The 23,064-nt window shown below is 45.4% G+C and overlaps 1 protein-coding gene across 2 annotated transcripts in view; it reads left to right on the forward strand.

The window, feature by feature from the left end:
* Positions 1-216: 216 nt before the first annotated feature.
* Positions 217-23,064, forward strand: part of GNAO1 (G protein subunit alpha o1) — a gene marked incomplete at both ends in the record, with an annotated part of 171,357 nt that continues 148,509 nt past the window's right edge. For both annotated transcript variants that reach the window (XM_079723481.1, XM_079723480.1), the window contains 2 exons: positions 217-334; positions 550-592. In XM_079723481.1, the coding sequence (XP_079579607.1) occupies positions 217-334; positions 550-592 (161 nt within the window). The remainder of the gene's footprint in view (positions 335-549; positions 593-23,064) is intronic.

Consider the following 23,064-nt stretch of genomic DNA (forward strand, 5'->3'; position numbering starts at 1 on the left):
GCTGCCGCGAGTCTCCGCGGCTGGAATCTTGTTAGAGGCTGTCTTTTTGGGGGGTTCTGTTTTCCCGACATTTTTGTTTTCAGCCAAGGGGAGGCTATCGTGATTTTTTCCCCTTTGAGCCCAGGCTCTGCTTTCTGGGGGGGTGGGGGGCGCGCCGAGCCGGGGAGCCGTGCCAGCCGAGTCAGTCGTGCGGGCTGTGGCAGGGAAGGGGCCACCATGGGATGTACTCTGAGCGCAGAGGAGCGAGCCGCCCTCGAGCGGAGCAAGGCGATTGAGAAAAACCTCAAAGAGGATGGCATCAGCGCCGCCAAAGACGTGAAATTACTCCTGCTGGGTAAGGACCGGGACTGCCACCCCCATCCCCCGACCCCGGCCACTCTGCACCCCCCCACCAGTCCCCCCCAACTCGCTCCTGGGGAGACCTGGTCCCCGAGTTGGCACCACCATGTGCCCAGGATCGCCCACTCCCTCGCATGCCTTACCCCCCAACCCCCCACCCCGGTCCCCTAAGCTGACACTCACCAAATTTTCCCCCGTCTGTCCCAACAGGGGCTGGAGAATCTGGAAAAAGCACCATTGTGAAGCAGATGAAGTAAGTCCCTGTGGCATTGGGATTTGTACTTTTATTAAGCATAATTTTAAAATAATTTTTATTACCTTGCTCACTTCACATTGCTCTCCAGGCCCGGTTTTTAATTCGTGCACACACACACACAAACACACGCACACGCATCCACACACCTGAATTTGACTCCCCTCCCCCAGGCCCTACGTTGGTTCTGGGTCCTCCACCCCAACTCCCAGGGTGGGTGTTTTCTTCTCCGGGGGGGTGGTGGAGGGAAGGGGAGCGCCTGTAGTTGTATGAATGACAGCGTCCGCCATATTGATCAGAGCATCACATTATTGGCATGATTATGATCGTTACTCCTGATTGTGTGGTGTTTCCTGTGTGTCGCTGCCTCTATTTCTATCTCTGTGTGTCTGTATCATTCTGTCTCTATTTCTCTCTCCTCCTTCCTCCACCCCCTACTCCACATCCATAATCCCACTTCCCCCTACTCTTCTCCTGGGGCAGTGATTTTTGAACTTGGCTAAAACGTGGAGGGGCCCCAGCCCTAGGCTGGGGTGGAGTATCGAGTGTCTGCTGTTCATGGATTTGGTGCTGAATTAGAGGCTGTGGTTTCTGCCCCTCCTCCCCACCCCCAGAGGACGGAGGTTGGGGGAAGGGGCGTGTGGTAGGGGAGGGGGTGGGTGTCCAAGCGAATGTGGCTGGCGCAGGTGTATCCAAGGTAGAGGTGGAAGGAGGACGTTGCCTGTGAGGCTGAATGCCCGCCCCTTGCTGCTCCCCCGCCTTTCTCCCCCACCCTCCCAGCCTTTGCGCTCCTGACACTGGCAGTTTTCGTTCACTCTATGGCCTTTATCAATGTATTTATTTACACTCTGCATAGGCTGTGTTCCGTGTAATCTACCCACAATGCGGATCTCAGGCCCCACTTGCTGCACCACCCCCTTCTGCCTTAGATATCAGTTTCCCCTCCTAATTAACTGGGGGTGGATTTGAGTGATGGTTGAAAATTAAAACAAAATGGGATATTCCTTCCCTTCCACACTTTCTCAGTAAGGAGCCTTGCCCCTCCTTCCTACTCCCAGGCTGGCTTCTTGCCCCATCCACTCCTGGTTAGCAGTTTCTGGTGAGCCCACAGGCAGCTTTGCTTGGGGAGGGGGTGACCTTAGGAAAGGGGTGCGCGCCCTTGGGCCTCCTAGCCCCGCTGCTTCCGTCGGCCTGTCGGTTCGGGACGGAGGAGTTCGTTAAGACCGTTTAGCGAGGATTCCACGTCGCTTTGCTGTGACACCTTCGTGCACACACAGCTCCTAATTAGGGGTTGCTGTGCAGTAAACAAAAATGATTATTTTTCAACTTGACAGAATAGCCGAAGTAATTGCATCCCGTAGGAAAACAATGGAAAGTAAAAACCCCTTTCGCAGAAAGGTGGGTGGGAGACGAAGCATGCTTGCGGTTTCAGAACCAAGATGCAAAAAATCTTGCATGTGTAACAGGCATGACAAGCGGGTTCTAGGCGGCGCCATGATGGTAGGGAGTAGCGACTCGGAGACAATTTCTCCCGTCTGCTTGACGTGTTCTTATTTTTGTTCGAGAGCTCCCTGGGGCTTTCTGTGCAGAGGCCCCTCGGCTTGCCGCACCCAAATTATCCACAGGTAATTTGGCCTGGGGCTTCTTTGAAGCTTGTGCAACCCAAATGGATGGGAAGGCGGGGCCTGGGGAATTGCTCGTTGCAACAAGGTGCATGTTGCATCTGCCTGGAGGAGGCCTTGCAGGTCGGTAAATGCAAGCAGCACCACCCCTTTCTCCCTAAAGGGGACGTTTCAAAACTTCAGAACTCTAATCTGCAGTGGCAGGCTTGCAGCCCAGTAGAAGCCCCAGCCACCGGAGCTGGGTGAGGTTTCAGGCGCTGCGAGTGGTGGACAGCGCCCAGCCGAGGCTGGAAAAGTCGAGGAGGCTCAGCTTGGTGGCGCTCGGCTCGGCTCGGCTCGGCGCAGGCTGGGCGCGAGGCTCGGAGGGACTCGGCAGTGTTCGGAGCCGAGCCGGGGCCTCGGCGGAGAGAGCCGAGCCTCTTCGAAGGAGGCCGAAGGCATTCGGAAACGCTCGGTTGAAGGAGCAGGGTGTATGCTAGAGTCTGGAAATTAACTTTGAATCTGCCAAAGCAACTCCTTACCTGCTTTTCCTGAACAAGCCCCATAACTTAGGTTGATTTAATAAGAAGTTTAAAAATATATACTGAGTACCCTGAAGGATACCTCGCCTTTTTTATTCAAACAGAGGCACGCTCTCCAAGGAGATAGGCGTGCCATTTTAGAATGAAATTTCCTAATTATGTACTGGGGCAGAAAATCTTAAATGAAGGCTGTATTTAGACTTCTCCGGGAAAGTCTTCTGCGTCTCATATTTGGTTACACGGGGGGGGGGGGGGGGGCGGAAATCAAGCGTTAGCTATTTCAGATGGTTAAATCAGACGTCCTGGCACTTTCTCTCTTTTCCCTGCGCTCCCCCCTTTATCACCCAACAGGACGCCTTTCTGGAGAAAAATAACAGGCAAAATTGAGATTTTGTAGGTAAAACTGTTAGTATATTTTTAAAAATACACCAGTTCTCTTTAGGAAATGAGTAAGTTTGCTCAAAAGGTGAGTCAGAAAGATTTCTGGCCCATGTAAATTTTGCCACAAGGGACCCTAGAGTCCTGTCCTCCTGAAGCATTCATGAATGGCAGCTTTTCCTGTAAGCCCTCCAGCTTGGCTTGAAATAAATCAGATCAGGGCCTTGTGCCAAGCTGGATGCAGGACTTGTTTTATTAACCACAAAATGTGGGATTGGTGTCACGGTATCCTAGTGACGAATTCTTTTGAGCCTTCCCTTGCAGAGGTGATTTTCCAGATTGCCACTTGGGTGAGAGTCACTTGAATCAGGAGAACTGTACTTATGGGTGGGGCTGGCTCTGAAAATCTAGGTGGCATTTACAAAACGCAATTTTGGACTTGCCTGGCCAGTATGATTGGTTAACAACCTATCAGACCATACTTACGAGTTAATCAGGATGCTCTTTTATTTCACCTGGGCAGATGAAATTAGAGCGTTCTCTGTGAGTGATGCCCTGTGAGAACTCGATGACTTCCTAATGGGGACTGGGGTTTAATAGCTCAGCCTGTTGCGTTGAGAGGAAGAATATTGATATTGAGACATCTCCAGATCCTTTTTAATCAGCATTTCCAGAGGAGCAAAGAGCCACTCCATTCAGCGTACATTCTTATCCACGTTGTGGCGTGCTGATTAGAAGACGGACGGGGCTTCCATATATGCCTGTAGTAACTGAAATTATATTACAAAGGCCTTGGCTGGCAGATGCTGCTTAGAACAAAGTGTTAACACCCATACCAGCCTAGGAACATTGCAGGGAAACTGACCTTTGACATTCTTTTGCTTGATACATGTTGCAGTGGGAAACTCGCATCCATTAAGAGAGGCTACATGTTAGACTGTCATTTGAAGAGCGTGATTCTTAATACTTCATTAAAATTTTCATTTGAAAATAGCTTGCTAGGTTTTTTTTCCTTTGTGTATGTGATTGTGAACTAGTGTTTGGGAGCTCTGTGTCAGACAATCCAGAACATTTCCGTACTGAGAAATAAACAACGATCATTGAGACGGCAAAATATAATTTTACATATATCATGAGTAATCAGTGACTTTTTATGTGTGACATTTTAAATAATTTTGCTTGTTAGGAGGTCCTGACCTCACTTGTGATACAGCCTCGTCATTTTTGCAGTCAATCAGGGGACTCTTTTATTCCAATTAATCAAAATTTTAACAGCAAGTGTTAATTTTATTTAATCACCAAAGCCCTCCCAAAGAAATCCCTTAAGGCATTATATATGGAATCAACAGAATCACTTTAAGTGACTTCCCATTCTGAGCAAATAGTGACAACTACTTGGACTGTCTACCTGATGAAAATGTAAAATGAACTGTGGAATTGCTATGGACACCACAGTTTGTCTTCATTTGAGATGTTGAATTTTCTGTGATGTCATATTCAGGCTAGCTGTTGTCTCTGGAGCATTAAGTGAATTTTTAGGGAGCTAGAGAGTCCGAAGGTGAAAATTGAGGCCTGGCTTGCTAGCTGGTAGGCTTTATATAAGTGAACACAGTAAAGTGGAGCACTTTGGATGTGTGTTCCTTTCCAAGGTGCTTGCTCAGTGCCACTGGTAAAACAAAATTTAAGGATTTGCCTGGTGAAGACACCATTGCTCATACAAATATCCCAGCCCTTCCAGTAGGATTGGAGTCTGAGGACAGACCCTACCAGACAGGGAAGACAATCTTAAGATTGCCAAAAGCTGTTGGTTTCCTCCTACCAGCTGACCCTGACTTTGTAATTAGGGTGTTTAGTCTTTGGCTTAGGTTCAGGGCAAGCCTGTGTTCATTCAGCGCACCGCTGTTTGGCACCGGCTAAGTGGCAGGCATGAGAGGAGGTGAATAGCAGCTTGCAGCCATTACTCAGTAAAAGTACAGTCGTCTGAAAGGGCGTTTCCTGCACATCCCCAAACGGTCCCATGTTGGGGCAGCGCTCCATTGAGAGCTCCTCGATCTGTGGACTTCTTGTTTCTGCAGTCATCTCTTTGGCTGCTTTGCTCCCTCTCCCCTTCCTCCTGTCTCCATGTTTATTCAAATGGAATGCACCTCTCTCTCTGGAGACAGTGTGAGTGCAAACAGAATGTCAGATCAAGTAGCAGATGAGTTCTCCTTTGCTGATGGATGGTGCTGTCTCCCTTCTTACTGTTCACTGAGCTGTAAGTACCAGCAGACCTTCCTGCCAGAAGAGTAGCACACAGTCCACCTGATCTCCTCAGGAATCAGCTGTGGAATTCTTGAACCTCAGTCACCTGTTGGATTCTGAAATCGAACCCGTGTGCTTACTGAAAGGGTTGTTGCTGATGAGATTAAATGGATGAAGCTTCATGCAGGATTGACAAGACTCCAAAGGAATCCAGAATTTCTAGTCTCTGTGTGGGGCTAGATTAGATTTATAGTGCCCAGAGTCAGAGGACTGTCTTTTTTTTTTAAGGACTTGGAACTCCCCAGATTATATCATGCATCTTAGCCACGCCTGCTAAAGATAGGACAGGATCACTTATGTTTTTCAGCTTCTCACTGTTAACACTGGAGATTTAATATGAGTAGAATAAGGTCATATTTTTCTGACATGTGCTCAGTCAATCTGGATGCAGGGACTTGGTTCCCTCTCTCCCAGGGTGTTCTAAGTCTCTCATTTCTTACAAAGCTAGACGGACCATTATCACAAGAGCACATTTTGATCTGAAAGACAGTAGACAAGCCGGTGAGGAGGTGATTTCAAACTGAAAAAAGCATTTTGGAAAGAATTACCCCAAAATATGACACTAGCAAAGAACAACTTTTGATTTTGAAAATTTTTTTAATAGGCTTTTATTTTTATTTTTTATTTTTGCGGTACACAGGCCTCTCACTGTTGTGGCCTCTCCCGTTGTGGAGCACAGGCTCCGGACGCGCAGGCTCAGCGGCCATGGCTCACGGGCCCAGCCGCTCCGCGGCATGTGGGATCTTCCCGGACCGGGGCACGAACCCGCGTCTTCTGCATCGGCAGGCAGACTCTCAACCACTGCGCCACCAGGGAAGCCCAAAAATTTTTTTAAAATGTGCACGTATGTGTATGTTTACATACATACTACATGGATTTTAAAATGGTTAGCAGATGCTGTAAGAAGAGCACTTCACCCCACTTTATTGACTGCATCATAAAAAGCTTGAAGGTGCTCAAACTGCATTCTAAGAATTTGTTCAAACCAGTATCACATTCTTATTTTATTCTATGTCTCTCATTTATGCACAATACTGGTTAGGAAAGAAACCTCCTGAGAAATCGGTCATTAGCATAGCGGAGGAAGGAGAGAAAGGAGCAGTGACCTGTTAGTGGCTCAAAGAGATAGGTGGATTCCTATTGAGAGAAGCCGTTTAGCGTGCTTTTAAAACTGAGAGGCAGTTAGCAGCTTGGGCTCTGTAACCAGGCTGCTTGGCTTTAAATCTTGACTCTACCACTAACTAGAAGTGTGCCCTTAAACAAGTTACTTTTTTGTGCCTCAGTTTCCTTGCCTGTAAAATAGGGCTGATAATAAAAATACCTAACAGGGTTGTGAGCATTAAGTGATGTAATACATGAAATGCCCTTTTAACAGTTTTCTAGAAATCATTTTACACATGTCAGCTACAGTTTTGATTCCTTTGATTGATTAGTGGGTGTTCCCTTCCCATATGGAGTTCTCAAGTATGTGGGCCTTAGCTTCCCTGAGAGCCAGAAGTGGGGCGCTGTGGTTCACGCTCAGGACTTCTTCCCCTTGCCTGCTCTGCAGCATCAGTTATATAACTAACTGTGTTGTCATAAGTGATATGACATTTTTGATGGCGCAGCTGCTTCAGCCCAGGAGGCTGGAGTGATATTACAGAGAGTGGGAGAGAGCGCTGGACCAGGAGTCGAGATAGGTGGCTGTGCTCCTGCTGCTCTGGGGGCTCCGTTTCCTGGAGTAGTTGGCCCAGGGCTACCCCAAGCTCCTTTCCTGCTCTAAGTGAGCTATGAAATTGGGAATTACCTTCATGTTCAGATTCTTGAGGTCTTTGATGCAAGGTTCTAAACATAGAAGAATCAATTCTGGCTCCCTCCTGAGGGGGTGCGGGGTACCCATGAAAGCTCTTTTAAGGCCAAGATAATTGCAGAATAGCAACCTCAACCACAAAGCTTTCTCAGCCAGGAAAGTCATAGTCCTGAGAGGCATTTAGAGAAAACCACCTCTAACCAAACTGTTCATGCAGATGTGCTTCTCAAACCAAAGAGGAGGATCTGAAAGTATCCTGTGATTGAGAAACAGGATGTTTCTGGGAGGAGGGACCCAGTGACATGTTAAAGGAAGAAGTGGTTTGTCTGTGGCTTCCAGGATGCTTAGAAATGGAGACAGCCCTGACTTCCACCCTGGATGGGAGGGCTACATAGACAGGAAGGAACTTGCCCGGGTTCAGGTGCCTAAGATCCAGGGAGTTGGGAGATTTGCAGAATAGTTAAAGGGGAGGATCAGGAGAGCTGTGTTTTAATTTTGGCTCCTTCTCTAACTTGACTTTGGGCAAGTCGTTTAGCCCCTCTGAGCCTCAGTCTTTTCATCTCTTACTTAGGATATGAGCTAGAATTTCTCAGGCCTCTTTCAGGATTCTAGCTCAGTAAATGCAAAGAGAAACCTAGAAGCCTGAAATGCAGGGGGGAATAGTGGGAGTATTTACCGCCCACAGCTTTTATCTGCTGAGCCATCTTTAGTTCTAATTTTCTTTACAGAAAAGAGGAAAAACATTGTGCTTTTCATAGCACCAAAAAATTAAAGTAAAATAAAATCCTGCAAGGCTAATAGTCGGTGCCTTGAATTTGTCCCCCTGCTCACTTGATTTCTCAACCAAGAATAGAGGAAAGGGAGATAATATATTTAAGGATAGGACTGTATCACCAAGAATTTACCTTGGATTCCCTGCTGATGACTTAGCCAACAGATAGGTTTTCTGTGGAAAATTGTTACTTATGGGAACAACTTCCCCATGCTGTAAAATCAACCTGGGCCACCTGCCTCCAGAGTCTTAGAGCACTAATATTTATTACACAGTGCAAATTAATTAGGTGTTTATGTATCTGTCTCCCTTGCTAGTCTGGGTGCCCCCTCCCTACCAGGGCTCCCTAAAGCAGGAATGGTGACTTATTTTTGCTCATCATACAGCACTGAGCCCAATGTCTGGCACAAAGGAGGTGTTTAATGAATGTTAGTTGGAGAAAAGAGAGAACTGAGGTGCACAAAGAATGCAAACTCATTTCTACAAAAGACGGAATAATAATATTGAAAGCCTTTGATGGTCATAGACTGTGTTCGTCATTTTCAATCCCATCTGTTATCCTCATTTGTTTCTTCTATCAACCTATGAGGAAATACAGTCATCAATTCCATCTTACAGATGAGGAAGTGAGGGTCAGAGAAGTTAGGTTAACTGTGTAACTTAACATCACACAGCGTAGTAAGTGACAGCAATGTATTGAGATCATGATTTGCCTAATTCCAAAACCTATGTCCTTTCCATTCTAATACCACACAGTTCTTACTAGACCACCACTAGTGTGGGCAACAGAGAGCTGGCAGGCCAGGAGCCAGTATCCATCAGCAGACAGTATGGCACAAGCCTTGATTGAGGTCAGTGGCTGAGAGAATAGCAAGTGGTTGGTTGGGGCCAGGTTCCTTCTGGAGGTGGAGGTGGTGGTCACCATCGTGTATCACATTGATTCTGACACGAAAGTGGTTCCTAATCATCATCTGGACAGCTCCTGGAATCATTTTCCATTCCTGCCTCAGAAGTGTGGGCCATTAGTAGGTGGCAACAGAGAGGAGCTGCCATTGAAGGTTCAGGCTTTGGTGGAAGGAAGTGGTCGGAGAAGACTTGGGAAAGACAGAATAGTAGGATATCCATCCATTCAGCCAGCCAGCCAGCCAGCCAGCCAGCCACCCAGCCGTTAATCCATCTGCTCACCCATAAGCACTTACTGAGCACCTAGTGTGAGCTAGACATATACATGATGCCATGGAAGTAGGGAGGAAGGTCTTAGTCCCTGCTCTTGAGGAGCTCAGCCTAATGGGAGATATGTGTAAAAGACCCTTACACCTCAGAGCAGGAAGTGCCACGGGGCTGTGGGAGAACAGAGGGCACCTTCTCTAGGCAGGAACATTGGCCAAGAGAAATGACACATGGGCTGAGTCTTAAAAATGAGTGGTAGTTAGCAGGTGGAGAAAAGGAATGCCAGGCAGAGGGACCAACATGTAAGAAGGCACTGAGATACGTCGCCACTTGGAACATGCTGGGAATGTGAAATAATTTGGTTTGATTAGAACACAATATATAAAAGGAGTGTCAAGAGATGGAGGATAAAAGATGAGACAGAGATCCGGTCGTGAAGGGCCTTGTTATTGTGCCAAGGACTTTGGATTTTATTCTGAGTATGAGATGCCACCAAATGGTTTTTTTTAATTCAAGTATAACTGACATAACATTATATTAGTTTCAGGTGTACAGTGAGATGATTCGGTATTTGTATATATTGCAAAACGATCACCACAGTAAGTCTAGTTAACATCCATCACCATACATAGTTAAAATTTTTTACCTTGTGATGAGAACTTTCAAGAACCAGAGAATTTTAAGGAAATGGGTTGGCAGGATCGCTTTGTGCGTTAGAAAGATCACCTACGTGGACTGGAGGAATCAGGTTCTGAGGTTAGGAGACCAGATGGAAAGTTATTTCTGTGATCCAGGTGGGAAAAGATTAAGAACTAAACTAAAGTGGTGGTAGTGGGAGGTGGGAAAAGGAGATAGATTTAAGAGCTATTTGGGCAGTGCAATAATAGAATTTTTTTCATGATCAACTGGAATGGCGTTGAGGAGGAACTACATTTTAAAGGATGTAGACAAAAATGAGTCCAGGATTCCTGGTTTGGGCCACTGGTGGGATGGTAGTGCCGTTCCCTGAGATGGAGAAATGCAGGAGGAAGAGGGAAGGCTTGAGGAGAAGAATGCTGACTTATTTTGGTCATGTTTGGTCATGATTCTTGTGGATCATCCAAGTGGAGATCCCTGGCAGGCAGTTGGATATGTGGATGAGGAGATAGGATGCACTTGGGGAGAAGGGTCAACTTGGAATTCTGTGGTGCTCATGGGCAGTGAGAGCCTTGAAAGTTGGGAATCTCACCAGGCTAAGTAAGAAGGGGAGAGAAGGCAGAGGATGCATCTCCCCCCACACACACAGCTCCAGGAGCTGAGAAACGTCTAGGGAGAGGAGCCTGTGATGGAAATCAAGAAGGAGTGAGCTAAGAGGCGGAAAAGAAAATCCAAGGCAGAGCAGCATCATGGGAGCCAAGGAAGGAAAGAATTTCAAGAAGGTGAGGAAGTAGTTGAGTCGGATACTGCAAGAGTCAAATAAGATGAAGATTGGCAGGTGACCACTGGGTCTGGAAACTTGTTGGCAACCTTGGCAAGAGCAGTTTCAATAGAGTGACAGGAGAAAAGACAAATTGCAGTGGAGTTAAGCATGTGGGATTGAGGAGGTTGTGGCCACAAATGGAGTCTCCTGGAAAAGAAACTGGAACTGTAGAAGGAAGGTAGGAGAAGGGGGGAGGGCTCAGGGAGGATTTATTTGGCCTCATTTGGCTCCCATGTGGGGACTTGGATCCACTGAGAAGCCGTAAAGAAAGAGTCCAGACCAAGGGAGATGCAGAAGGTATAGGAAAGAGGAAGTGGTAGAAAGAGCAGAGCCCCAAGAGGATGGGCAGGGAGGAGGGGGTGCAGAGTATGGATGGGCAGCTTAATCTGGACATGAATGTGCATCTCCTCCCCTGAGACTGACAGGAAGGCCATAAGCATGGGGTGTGTGTACAGAAATTTGGGGCTGGGATGGTGGGGACAAGAAGTTGGAGTTCTTGCCTTATCATCTATTTTTCTCTGTGAAGTGGGAAGAATTAAAAAGCAGCTGTGCTTGTTTACCAGACACCAAAGGCTGGTAACCTTTGTTCTCTTCAAACCACTCATTTATTCGTTTACTCAATATTTATCAAGCACCTGTTATGTGTTAGGCACTGTTCTAGGTGCTTGGAGATTCGGTGGTGGGCAAGTCAGTCCCAGGGGAATCAGGCAATGACTTCACAAAGAAATAATTGGACATAGTAATTGCAGACTGTGAAAACTTTTCTGGAGACACCTTTGCGTGAAGCCTTATACTGATCACGTAGGAATCCAATTCCTGCCCTCAGAGAGTTGGATCAGTTGGGGGAGACAATCAGTGCACAGAAGAGGCAAAACTAGAATTTGATTTGGACAAGGGCTCAGGATTAAGTCTGGAGGCAGTAGGTGGAGAAATGAGAGTTCAGTGGAACTAGGCTCTTCTACTCTGCCCAGATTCCCTCATTCCAGGCTGTCCCCGTGGGGCTGCCATGACTACCCCTGCTGCTTGAAGATAGAAATGGGCATGTGACCCAGGCCTTGCCATTCACAATTTCCCATTCCCCTGGTCATAGTGATCTTTCCAGGGGATGTGGTGTGAACTCAGTCCAGGTCGAGCAGAGTCCTTCTCTGGGATTTTGTAGTTACTATGAGAAAGGAGCTCTTCATCTGGGATCCCAGCAAGGTCCTCACTGGGTTGGATTGATGAAAGCCCAGAGCTGTCTGTGGCCATGTTTTCACATCTCCATTACTCTGTGCAGGAAGGAAGTTTACCTATTGTGGGAGAGACTTCGGGGGATGGGGGAATGGGGGAAAGAGAGAAGGAGAGAGAGGGGTTTCCAGAAAGACCTTTGATGATAATTATTGTATTCTCTGAAGCTGGCTCTATGCACTGGACAGTTATGTGAACCAATAAATCCCTTCTTTCACATAAACTAATTTGAGCTTGAATTCTCTCTCCTTTACAACCAAAATCATCTTAAAAATGGGTAAGGCCTTCCAGGAAGATGAAACAGTATGAGCTGAAGCACAAAAGCAAGACTCAAACATGCAGGGCACCATTATGGGGTAGTGGACAGTCTTATGTAACTGAAGAGTTGGGGTTTGTGGGAATATGAGGAGAAGTGTGGAAAGGAAGAGTGCAGCTGGACTGTAGGCTTCCCTGAGCATTTCGCTACGGGGTACACACTGTGAATACATGGTAGGGTGCACTAACCTCCTCCCTACATGGTAGGGTAGTAGAGCGCCAAGTTAGGAGAGCTTGAAGAGGGAAACCAAAGAGGCTCAAGAGCAGAGAGAGATTTTTGTAGTCTGCACTAGAGGATTGCTATGAAAGGCAATGAGGAATTGGATGGGGGAGAGATTTTAGAGGCAGAATAAGTGAGACCTGGTGTCTAGTTGAACATGGGGAGAAAAGAGTAGATCAGAAGAGTCCTCCCAGTTTTGAACCTGGGTTTTGGAGTTTAGTTATGTCAAGTTAGGAAGCATAAGAGTTTAGTTATGTCAAGTTAGGAAGCATAAGAGCAGGGAGGGAAGTAGCAGAGGGAAGATGGCAAGTCAGACCGCAAGCACGAATTTCCGGTCCTTGTAGGATAACTTCCGTGTTCACAATGTTCAGTGGTTCTCTTGGAGAAGAGAGGTCGGGGCTGGAAGGAGAGTAGGGGACTCTTGGCTGCCCTGTGTGGTAAGACCATGAGAGTCAGTGGATGCAGTGCCCCTGGGGTGGGAATGCAGATGAAGAGGAGAAGGGGTCTCAAGGAAGGATTTCACCCCCCACATTGTGGAGGTGAGGCAGGGGAGCCTGCCTTCGATAGACCCAGAGGTAGCTCCAACTGGGAAAAGGGGCTGGAGGTCAGAGGCACAAGAGGAGGCCCTGCCACGTGTGCTTCAGGAAGTTTTGTGTGGCGAGCAGGGTTCTGTTCCGTGGCATTGTCCAGTTAGATGAGGACTAAGAAAAGGCTGTTGTATTTTGGTGATTGAGGCTATTAGTGGCCTTTAAAAGAGCAGTTTCAGTGGAGAGGAAGGGATAAAAGCCAAATTCAAGAACATTTTAAGGTGGAGATAAGGCTGAACTGGGATTAAGGAAACTTGAGTTCTACCCCAGCTCTGTCCCTATTTAGCTTGGTGGCCCCAGGCAAGTTCCTTAACTTCTCTCGGATTTAGTATCTTTACATATAAAATTAGGAGACTGGACCAAAAGAGCTATAAGCTTCTGCTCAAGTCTTGAGGTCATAATTTAAGTTTTGCTATCCAGCAAAACAGATGTTCTCGTGGCAAAGGAATTCCCCGCCTTCTCCCTTGGCCACCCCCACCTGAGATAATAAATTATAACAAAATTAAGCTTTCAGAACTCTAGTGCTAATTGAGAGAGAAAACTGGGACATCAGCTCAGGGAACTGTGGACACCAGTGCATGTCGTGTCCACGTATACCCTTCGCTGAGCGCGTGGGGCCCTGCGAGGCAGGAATTTGTCTCATAATCTCTCAGGGTTTACAAGACCAGGGTCCTGTGTGGCTCTTCCCCGGGGAAGAGTGCAAGACAGAATAACCCCTGGGCTCTCCCTGCCTCTCTGAATTCACATGGATAGGAGAAAGAAGGCCTGTGAGCCTGAGCTGGCTGTGTGTGGGAGCTCCAGCCAGGTGGGCAAAGAAGAGTTGAAGGGACCCAGGCCTCAGGAGAGAAACAAGCCTGACGGCTCCAGAGGGCCAGGATGGGAGAGGCCCCGGCTCTGTGTCCCAGGCACTCTGTGGCCCCATCATTGGGGACTTTGGGGAAGGGATGGTAGAATGGCAGTAGGGAGACCCTGGTTTGGAGTTGTGGCCAGTCCTCCTACCCTTTTTTTTTTCCCCCATGTGCATGCAATATAAGGCCTGTTTCTTCTTTGAATCTTCTTAGAGTTTCAGCCACGTGGACCTCACTAGTCCCTACTTCTTTGGCACACGTGTGTTCATTCTGTGAATCCCAGTGGAAGCCCAACCATGGGTTGGCGTTATTCTAAGTTTCTAGGAACGGAGCTCTTAATAAGACCTACAAGCTCCCTGCCTTTAAGGACCTTACAGCTTTAGAGAAGGGGGATAGACAGTAAACAAGTAAATGAATGAGCAGGGTCATCTCATGTAGTGATGTGTTTGTTCTAAAGGAAGAAATAGGGCTCAAACAGTGGGGAGTGGTGAGAGGCGATGAGGGAAAGAAAGCTGGTCAGGAAAGAGCTGAGGAAGAGGGAAGAGCAGGTGCAAAGCCCCTAAGGCAGAAATGAGCAAAAAGGCAGCCAGGGAGGCTGGACCACAGGGAAGGAAAAGTAACGCGGAACAGGATTAAAGAGGCAGAGAGCCACCGTGCAACCCACGGAGAGGCATTTGGGTTTCATTCTGAATGCCATGGGGGCTTAAAACACAGGACGACTTGACCTGACTTATGTATTAAAAAGATTCCTCTGCATTCTGGAAAAAGCAAAACGATAGGGACAGAAATCACATCACTGGTTTCTAGGGATGGTAGGAGAAAGAGATTGACTACAAGGGGGTAACACGGGAACTTTTGGAGGTGATAGAAAACATTCTGTCTGTTAATTGGTGGTTACACAACTATATATGTTTATCAAAACTCGTCAAGCTGTATACCCAAAAAGAGTGAATTTACTGTAAGTAAATTATACTTCAGTAAATCTGACTTGTAAAGTGTCCATTTTTTAGGAGTTCCCCGGTGGTCCAGTGGTTAGGACTCTGCACTTCCACTGCAAGAGGCACAGGTTCGATCCATGGTCAGTGAACTAAGATTCTGCATGCCACGCAGCTCGGCCAAAAAACAAAAATACATTTTTTAATTAAGAAAAAAAAATTGCAGTATGCCTTAACAAAATACCTCTGGCTGTGTTGCTGCGTGGCTGGTGGACGAGAGAGCCAGCCTTGCACAGCCCAAGCAGTACACCCACTGCTGGCCTGACAGTTGAGCCTGTGTTGTGTGCTCTTCCTAAAGGCTTCCTTAAATCAGTTTACTGATGTGTGTTCCTAGTTTTCCCGTTCACATAGCTTTCCTTTACAATTGGCTTGAAAGCTCAATGTGAGTAGAAACCATCTGCTTGTTTTGTGTGGGCCCATGGTAGATGCTTATTACATATTATTTTCCTTACCTTTGAATGGCGCTCTAGAGTTTACAGGCTGCTTCTACATTCGTTAATTGCATTGGAGCTTTACTTACAACAGCCTTGTCAGGCCACACAGACATTCCTGTATCCCCATTTTATAGATGAAAAACTGAGGTGAAAATCAGTGTAGTACTATCAGGAAAGCATGAATTTTGGAGATCTTGGCTTTGCCATTTGTTGGCTGTCATGTGCTTTGGGGAAAATCATTTCATCGCTCTGAACCTCGGTTTCCTAATCATTAAAAAGAGATTGAAAAAAAATTAAACTCATTGCAGATACACTGTGAGGATTAAATGCGGTAACACAGCTAAAAGCACTTAGCATAATGTTGAAGTTCCCTAAATGGTAGCTATTTGTAGTATTTTTACTATCAGTGAAAAAAGTGATGTATTTAGGCGATATGGCCAGTACATGATGGAACCAGAGCCTAGTTTTTCTGACTCCAGGTGGGTCTCTCCTTCCATAACATCACTCAGTACGTTCTGCTGGTTGTCAGTTGATTGGTCTGGAGCTAATTACTTTTTTACCAACTCAGATCCTTCAGTGCAGTCGTTGATTAATTTATATTTGTTGAGCACTCACCATGTGCTCAGCACTGTGTAGACACAGGATACAATGGTGAGCCAAGACAGGCTCCATGGCTGCCCTTGAGGGCAGAGACGCCCTTAAGTTAATAGGCATTACAGCCAGCTGAGAGGTGGAGGATGCCGAGGGAGCATCTACCTAGGTTTGGGGTATGGAAAGACTTCTGGAAGAGGTAACATTGAAACTTTTTTTTTTGTAGCAAAAAAGCATTTTTGTGACATAGATCAGTACATATGCAAAATGTGCAGTAATCTTACACGTTTAGCACATGTTTAAAAAGCATGCACTCATGTAAAGAAGGTCCCTAAATATCCCTTCTTGATCGTAGCTCTTTCCCTCACTCCCCACTACCTTGATTTTCATGGTGTTTCCTTTTCTTTAGAGTTTGTCACCTATACATGCATCTTCTTCTCAAAGAAGATTTATTCTTACCTGGTTTTGACCTAATTGGAATCATACTGTTATGTATTAAGTTGCATCTTTCCTTCAACATTGTGTTTGTGATATTTATTCAAGTTGTTGTACGTAGCTGTAGTTCATTCATTTTTATTGCTATATAGTATTTTATAGCATTCTCTTCTGAATATTTATAATTTTTCTATGGAGCATTCACAAATATTTGTGTATACTTATGAATTTGCCATACATTATTCAGTTCACTGCTATATAGCTATACAGCATTATATACCAGCTCTGACTACCCTGCAATTTATTTATCCATTCTACTGTTGATGTGCCTTTGGGTTATTTTGAGTTTGGGGCAATTATGAAGGATGCTGCTATGAATACCCATGTAGATTTATATCCTGAGGCACATACATTTGTAAATGGTTCTTTGGAGTAGAATTGCTGGGAATCTTCAATTATATTAGATAATGCCACATGGTTTTCCACAGTGGTTTTTCCATATTACACTCTCTGCACTAGCAGAGAGAATTCCTGGGTTGTTCTAAATCCTTGCCGATATTTGGTGTTGTGAAACTTTAAAATTTTTGCCAAATTGATAGTGTATCTCATTGTGGTTTTACTTTACATGCTCTGCTAATGAGGCTGAACAGCTTTTCATATATTGATTGGACATTTTGGATTTCCTTTTCTATGAGGCACCTGTTCTTTTGTTACTTTTTTAAAATTAGGGGGTTTTTCCTCATTAATCTGTAGGAGTTCTTTATATGTTCTGGACAATAGTCCTTTTCCAGTTTTATTCATTATAAATATTACCACCCTTTGTCCTTTCACTTTGTTAATGATACACTGTGATTTTTAAAAGTTCTTATTTTTATGTTAGATTTTTCAATCTTCCCCTTCTTGGTTAGTGTTTTTTGTGTCCTGTTTAAGAGATCTGTGTTTTACTTTGAGATGGCAAAAGTTATCCTTTTTTTTCCCTCTTCAAAAAGCTTTGAAGCTTTTCCCTTTCATATTTAGGTGCTTAATTCACCTGCAGTTGATTCTTGTATATGGTGTAAGATAGGATTCCAGTTTCATTTTTTTTCCTAGATGGATACCCATTTGTCCCAGCACCACTTGTTGAAAAAGAGATTTTTTTTTTAGGTCACTGTTCTGTAGAACCACCTCTGTCATAAATCAAATGTTTATATACACAGGGACCTGTTCTTTGGCTCTGTGTTCCATTCCATCGGACTCTTGACTCCTAGCTCATTGCCACACTATCTTGATTACTGTAGCTTTATAACAGGTCTGGATATTTGGTTTAGTAAATCCCCCCCACCTTGGGCATCTTCATGAGTGTTTTGGCTGTTCTCAGTCCTTTGTGTTTGCATGTAAATGTAAAAATCAGTTTATGTTACACACACACACACACACACACACACACACCCCACTGCTATTGGGATTTTGAGTAGTATTTCTTATTTCTAATCTGTTTGGGTAGAATTGATATCTTTACATCTTGAGTCCTCCTGATCTATGAGCATATTACATTTCACCACCTATTTAGGTTATCATACTTTCTCCTAAAAATATTTATAATGTTTCCCATAGAGGGCTTATATACTTTCTGTTAAATTTATAGCTGGATCCTTGATATGTACAATGGTCTTATAATTGCTCCTTTTTATTAGTTGCATTTAAAAAATTTTTTTTTGTTGACACTAATAGTTTATTTTTTTAATTGTGGGACAGTTGACTTATAACATTATATTAGTTTCAGGTGTACAACATAATAATTTGATCTTTGTATACATTGTGAAATGATCACAATAAGTCTAGTTAACATTCATCACCATACATAGTTGCAATAAATTTTTTTTCTTGTGATGAGATCTTTTAAGATCTACTCTCAGTAACTTTCAAATATGCAATAATGAAGTATTACTAACTATAGCCACCATTCTGTACTATATGTCCCTATAAAATAAATAAGTCCCCATGACTTATTTATTTTATGATTGGAAGTTTGTACCTTTTGACCCTCTTCACCCATTTTGCCCACCTGACACCCCCTGCCCCTGGCGGCCACCAGTCTATTTTCTGTGTCTGTGAGCTGGGTTGGGGTTTTGTTTTTAGAGAGTCCATGTGTAAGTGAGATCGTATGGTATTTGTCACAACATTTTAGATACTAATTTAACTGTTCCAACGTTGTTGGTATTTCTTGGTCTTGACATTAGATTACTCTTCTAATTTAGACAGATACTCAGTTTTAGGGTTATCATCTAGATTGACTTGTGCTAAAAACATAGAACGCTCTGAAGGGTGTTCTCATTCAATATTGCCAGCACCCAGAATCTGTACAGTGTACAGAATATCTAGCTTGTTTGCCTCCTCCCTCCCTCCCTTCCTGTGACATAGAACTATTCTCTTTATCCTCTCCCCTTTCCTGAATCCCAAACTCCCCCTACTCTACCCCACTCCAGGCAGGAATACAGCTCAACTGACATGCTTTTAGCAGCAACAATAGCAATTCAGGTCTTTTGACTGGAAAGGCTTCCTAAGGTGATGGTATAAGCATTTGAATTGCATTTTGTATCTGTTGCTGGTATATAGAAATACAGTTGATTTTGTGTATTGATTTTGTATTCATCAACCTTATTTAATTTTTATATAAATTCTAATGGTTAATTGTAGATTGTGAGGCCTAGAGAAGGGAGTGAACTGTCCAGGTTCCCATGGCTAGCTAGTACCAGAGCAAGAATGAATGTGCTCCTATTTCTCCCTTGACTTCTCAAGGGAGAATGTTCAGGAAGGGCTGGGGGAAGCCAGCTGGGGAGAAGGAAATAACATTTATTGAACACTTATTATTTTAAAATGTTTAATATACATGATCATCTTAACGCTTACTGGTGGCAGGTTACTGGTTATCCCCATTTTAGAGATGAAGAAAGTGAGACTCAGGTTATCTGAAAGACTTGCTCAGGGTCACATCTTGGTTCATCACTGAGTGGACATTCCGGAGTTGGAGGAGTCCTGTTGCTCTGTCATACATATACCAGTCAGCACACCTTCTGCATTCAGGTTTTGGACTCTCTGGGAACTCCTGTCCCCGCCATGCTGTCTCCCAGGGCCCCAGCCCTTGCAGATCTGGTCTGCCGCTAATAAAGCTAATAAAGCTGTCCTAGCATTTTGGACTCAGGAAGGCCTGCTTATTGTCAGCTCTTGGGTTACGTTCACCCAAAGTCCCAAGATCAGTTTCCACCCCTGCCCCCCTACATAGTTCCCTCTCAACCGAGAAAATGAGTTCACAATGTGTTGGGTTCTAGGAACCAAATTAGGTGTTGCCCTGGGCCTCTCGTTTCAGTCCTGACTTGAAAATATGGTTGCGGTTTTACCACCCTGCTTTGTTATACAGTGAATTAGAACGAATTTATGGTTGCAGTCCTTCCCGGCACCCCTTTCCCCCAATCTCACTGATTGTCAGGAGCTGCCTGCACTCAAGGAGGAGGTTTGCTGTTGCTGGCTGTGCAGAGGAATTGTGCAATGCTCTGTTTGTGAATGCAGCCCAGCAGTGCTCTATTCAGTGTGACAGCTTCCTACTCTGGAACACACGGCCCTTCGCAGGGTGACTGTAAATTATGCAACCCCAGAGCTAAACAATGAGGAGTAGGGGGGAAAAGGAAGGGACAAGCTGGATTTTAGCCTGGATCTGAAATGTGAGTGTGCGGACTTAGGCTACTTGGCGATTGATGGGAGGAAGGTCTTTAGCAATTGAGAAAAGCCAGGAAGTCCTGTCACAGTGCTACTTGTGAAAGTGGGTTTTACTTTTTTAAAAATGTAAATGTTCTTTTCAAACTCTGTTTATCAATTCAAGGAAACTTTTAGAAACTAGGAGGGACGTTTACAAAAGAAAGTAGTCATATGTTGTTACCAAAAGTAATTGAGTGCTGAACACAGTACTTAACCTTTGTCCTGGTAGCCCCAAGTCATCATTTTTTGTTATTGTTTTGATGCTAAAAATCAGCAGTTCCCCAAAGGGTAATTGATGTGCAGACTGTTTCCGCCCTAGCCCCCCGCCCCCCAGTGGTCCTGGAATGCAATTCATTCTGCTTTGATATGCTTTATGTAACTTTCCGGTCTCTTCACTTGCTGTCATCTGTCACATCTTGCTCTTTCAGTGTTCCTACCTCATACGTTATTCCCCTTCTCTTCTTCTACTCTGAATCTGCAGTGGCCTGGAAAACAAAATGCCTGGCTTTGTCACAATAGTGTGTAGGGCAAGAATAAATAGGATATAAGCAAGGACCTGAGGAACTCTTGTAAAGTAGGGTGCTTGTGCTTTGGTGCCTGTACCTGGACTTTCTGCATTTCTGCTTACTTATGACATGGGATTAAGTATGTAAAAATGAATTGGCAACCGTGAAATGCTCTATAAATGTAAGTGATGGTGACAGGGTAGCTCTTGTTGTGCAATCTGCGGCTCAGAGTTCTTCGTTGTCCTTCATGACTCCTGGCAAGGTTTCGATTCACAGAAATTGCTGGACAAGTGGCTTCCAGATAAGGGTGATGTACTGTCATTTGTTACAAATGTTGTTGGCCTGACTTTAGCAGCAAGGAGGCTGGTATGAAGAATCTCTGTAGCAGAAGGGCTCTGCTTGGCCCTTTCTGTAAAATGGCATGGGTGTACCACACATGGTCAGGCTGCATGAGAGGGTTCCTGGGGAGCCCTCCCCAATGGTGGGCACCAAGGATGTCTTCTCACCTGCATGAGAACTTAAGGTCACTCAGCTGAGCCGGGCTGGATGCACTTGCTACTTTTTGGTCAAGACCTGCACTAGCAGTTCTTCCAGGGAAGAGGGAATGTGAATTTGGCTATTTTCAGATGTTTATAGTCTTTGCACTGAAGTGTTTGAAACCCTTTGGTTAAAAAGCTTTCCACCAACATTATTGTTCATTCATTTTTTTCACTCTTCAGGTATTTATTGAGGTCCTACCGTGTAGGAAAGGGGGATTAAAGAATGCAGAGGGGATGCTACAGTTTTTCAAAGTGGTCAGGGAAGGCCACAACAAGAAGATGAAATTGGAGCAAAGACTTGATGGAGGTGAAGGAGCCAGCTGTGTACAATGGGGAAAGAGTCTTGTAGGCAGAGGGAGCAGAAAGCATGAAGGCGCTAGGTCCTGCTCCCGTGAGCCTAGCAGAGTGTGCTGCGCGTGGGCTGTTCGCAGAGAAGCAGCTTGGGCTGGAGGGTGCCACGCCCGCCTTGGTGTCAACCCTGCCTGGTTGGAATCCTGGCTGTGCCACCTTCCAGCGAGTAGGTTTGAGGAATGTATGAAGCAGAGTAGAAAATAGTTAGCCCAGCACTAGGCACATAATAATAATTATGGTTGTTATTCTTTACCAGTTGGCAAACATTTGATATGTGTAGGACTTGTTTCCTCATCTAGGCTGTAACCCTCCTGTGGAGGGAATCCCAATGCCTATTCTGTTCTACCCCACAAGCCAAATAGGTCCATGGTGCACAGTGATATGTGGGTCAAACTTACACCATAAGTAGAGCAAACCATTTACACTGTCGTGGGTTTTCTCATAAATTGACTGTTGGGTGGGGAAGAAGTTTTCACAGGGCTTATGTGAAACTCCACTATACGTATTTGATATGTATTATTTGTGTATGTGGGCCCCCAGTGGATTAAGAATGGCTGAGCGTATGAAACCACAGCTTTTTATTGAGCGCTATTGAGAGGGAAGGGCCTTGCTGCCCGTGCTCCGGTGCAGGAGACTTCCATCTCTGGTTGCCCCACCTCCTCTCTCCATAGCCGAGGCCTGTCCCTCTGCTCCCTTTTCCTACAGATCTTGGAATTTTCAATTCCTTCCCACAGGTGCTAGGGCCAGGTCCAAGCAGTAGAGGAGTTCGCGCCCGGGCTACAGTGCTAAGCCCTTCCTTCCTACACTAGGGGCAAAAAATCTAAGAGAAATAACATCTTGATCTAGGCAGCGGTTACACAGGTTATACATCTATAAAAATCTATTGAGCTGTACACCTAAGATTTATATGTCTTACTATATGTAAGTTATATCTCAGTTTCTTAAAAGGTAATAATAGTGTGTTTTGTTAAGCAAAGGAAGGTCCAGAAAATTAAGCAACGCTCCTCTGAGTCTATGAGCCTCAGGAGAGTCTGATTCTGTGGGGAGCAGGGAACGGTGCTCTGTGGGGAGATGTTCGAGTCCTCAGAAGAGAAAGGCATGCCCCCCACAGCCTAGTTTTCCCTACTTAGCTGCTAGCATCAGCCATCTGTGAACCTCGCTCATCCCCCACATTTGCAGCTGGGGGTACAGGACTGGCAGGAGATGCTCCAGCACCCACTTTAGATTCCCTGAACTGCCAGCATGTGAGTTCACAGCCACAGTCCACTCGCCTGCACAAACCTGCCTGCCATTGTGAAGTGCAGGCCCTCAAGTCCTGTCTCTGCTGCTTGCCAGGTGAGGAATCAGCAAGTCCTAACCGTCTCTGAGCCTCACGGGGGATGGCGGGTTATCCCCTGTAAAATGGTGATAAGACCTGTGTTATCAGTCTCATATGCTTGCCAGGAGTAGCAGATCAGATCATGGATGTGAAAGTCTCATATAAACTATCAACAAAGTGGACTCCCAAGCCCAGCTTCTTCCCCCGGGTTTTGAGGGCAGTAAAGCCCAGTGGTTCAGTGTGCAGGCGCTAGAGGCAGACTGGCCTGCCTGGCCCTGCCACTTACTAGCTGTGTGACCTTGGCAAGCTGTTTACCCTCCTGGTGCCTCAGTTGCGAAATGGGAATGATGACAGCACTTGCC

Source organism: Hyperoodon ampullatus (genome assembly GCF_949752795.1).
Source record: "Hyperoodon ampullatus genome assembly, chromosome: 18".
Taxonomy (NCBI): Eukaryota; Metazoa; Chordata; class Mammalia; order Artiodactyla; family Ziphiidae; genus Hyperoodon; species Hyperoodon ampullatus.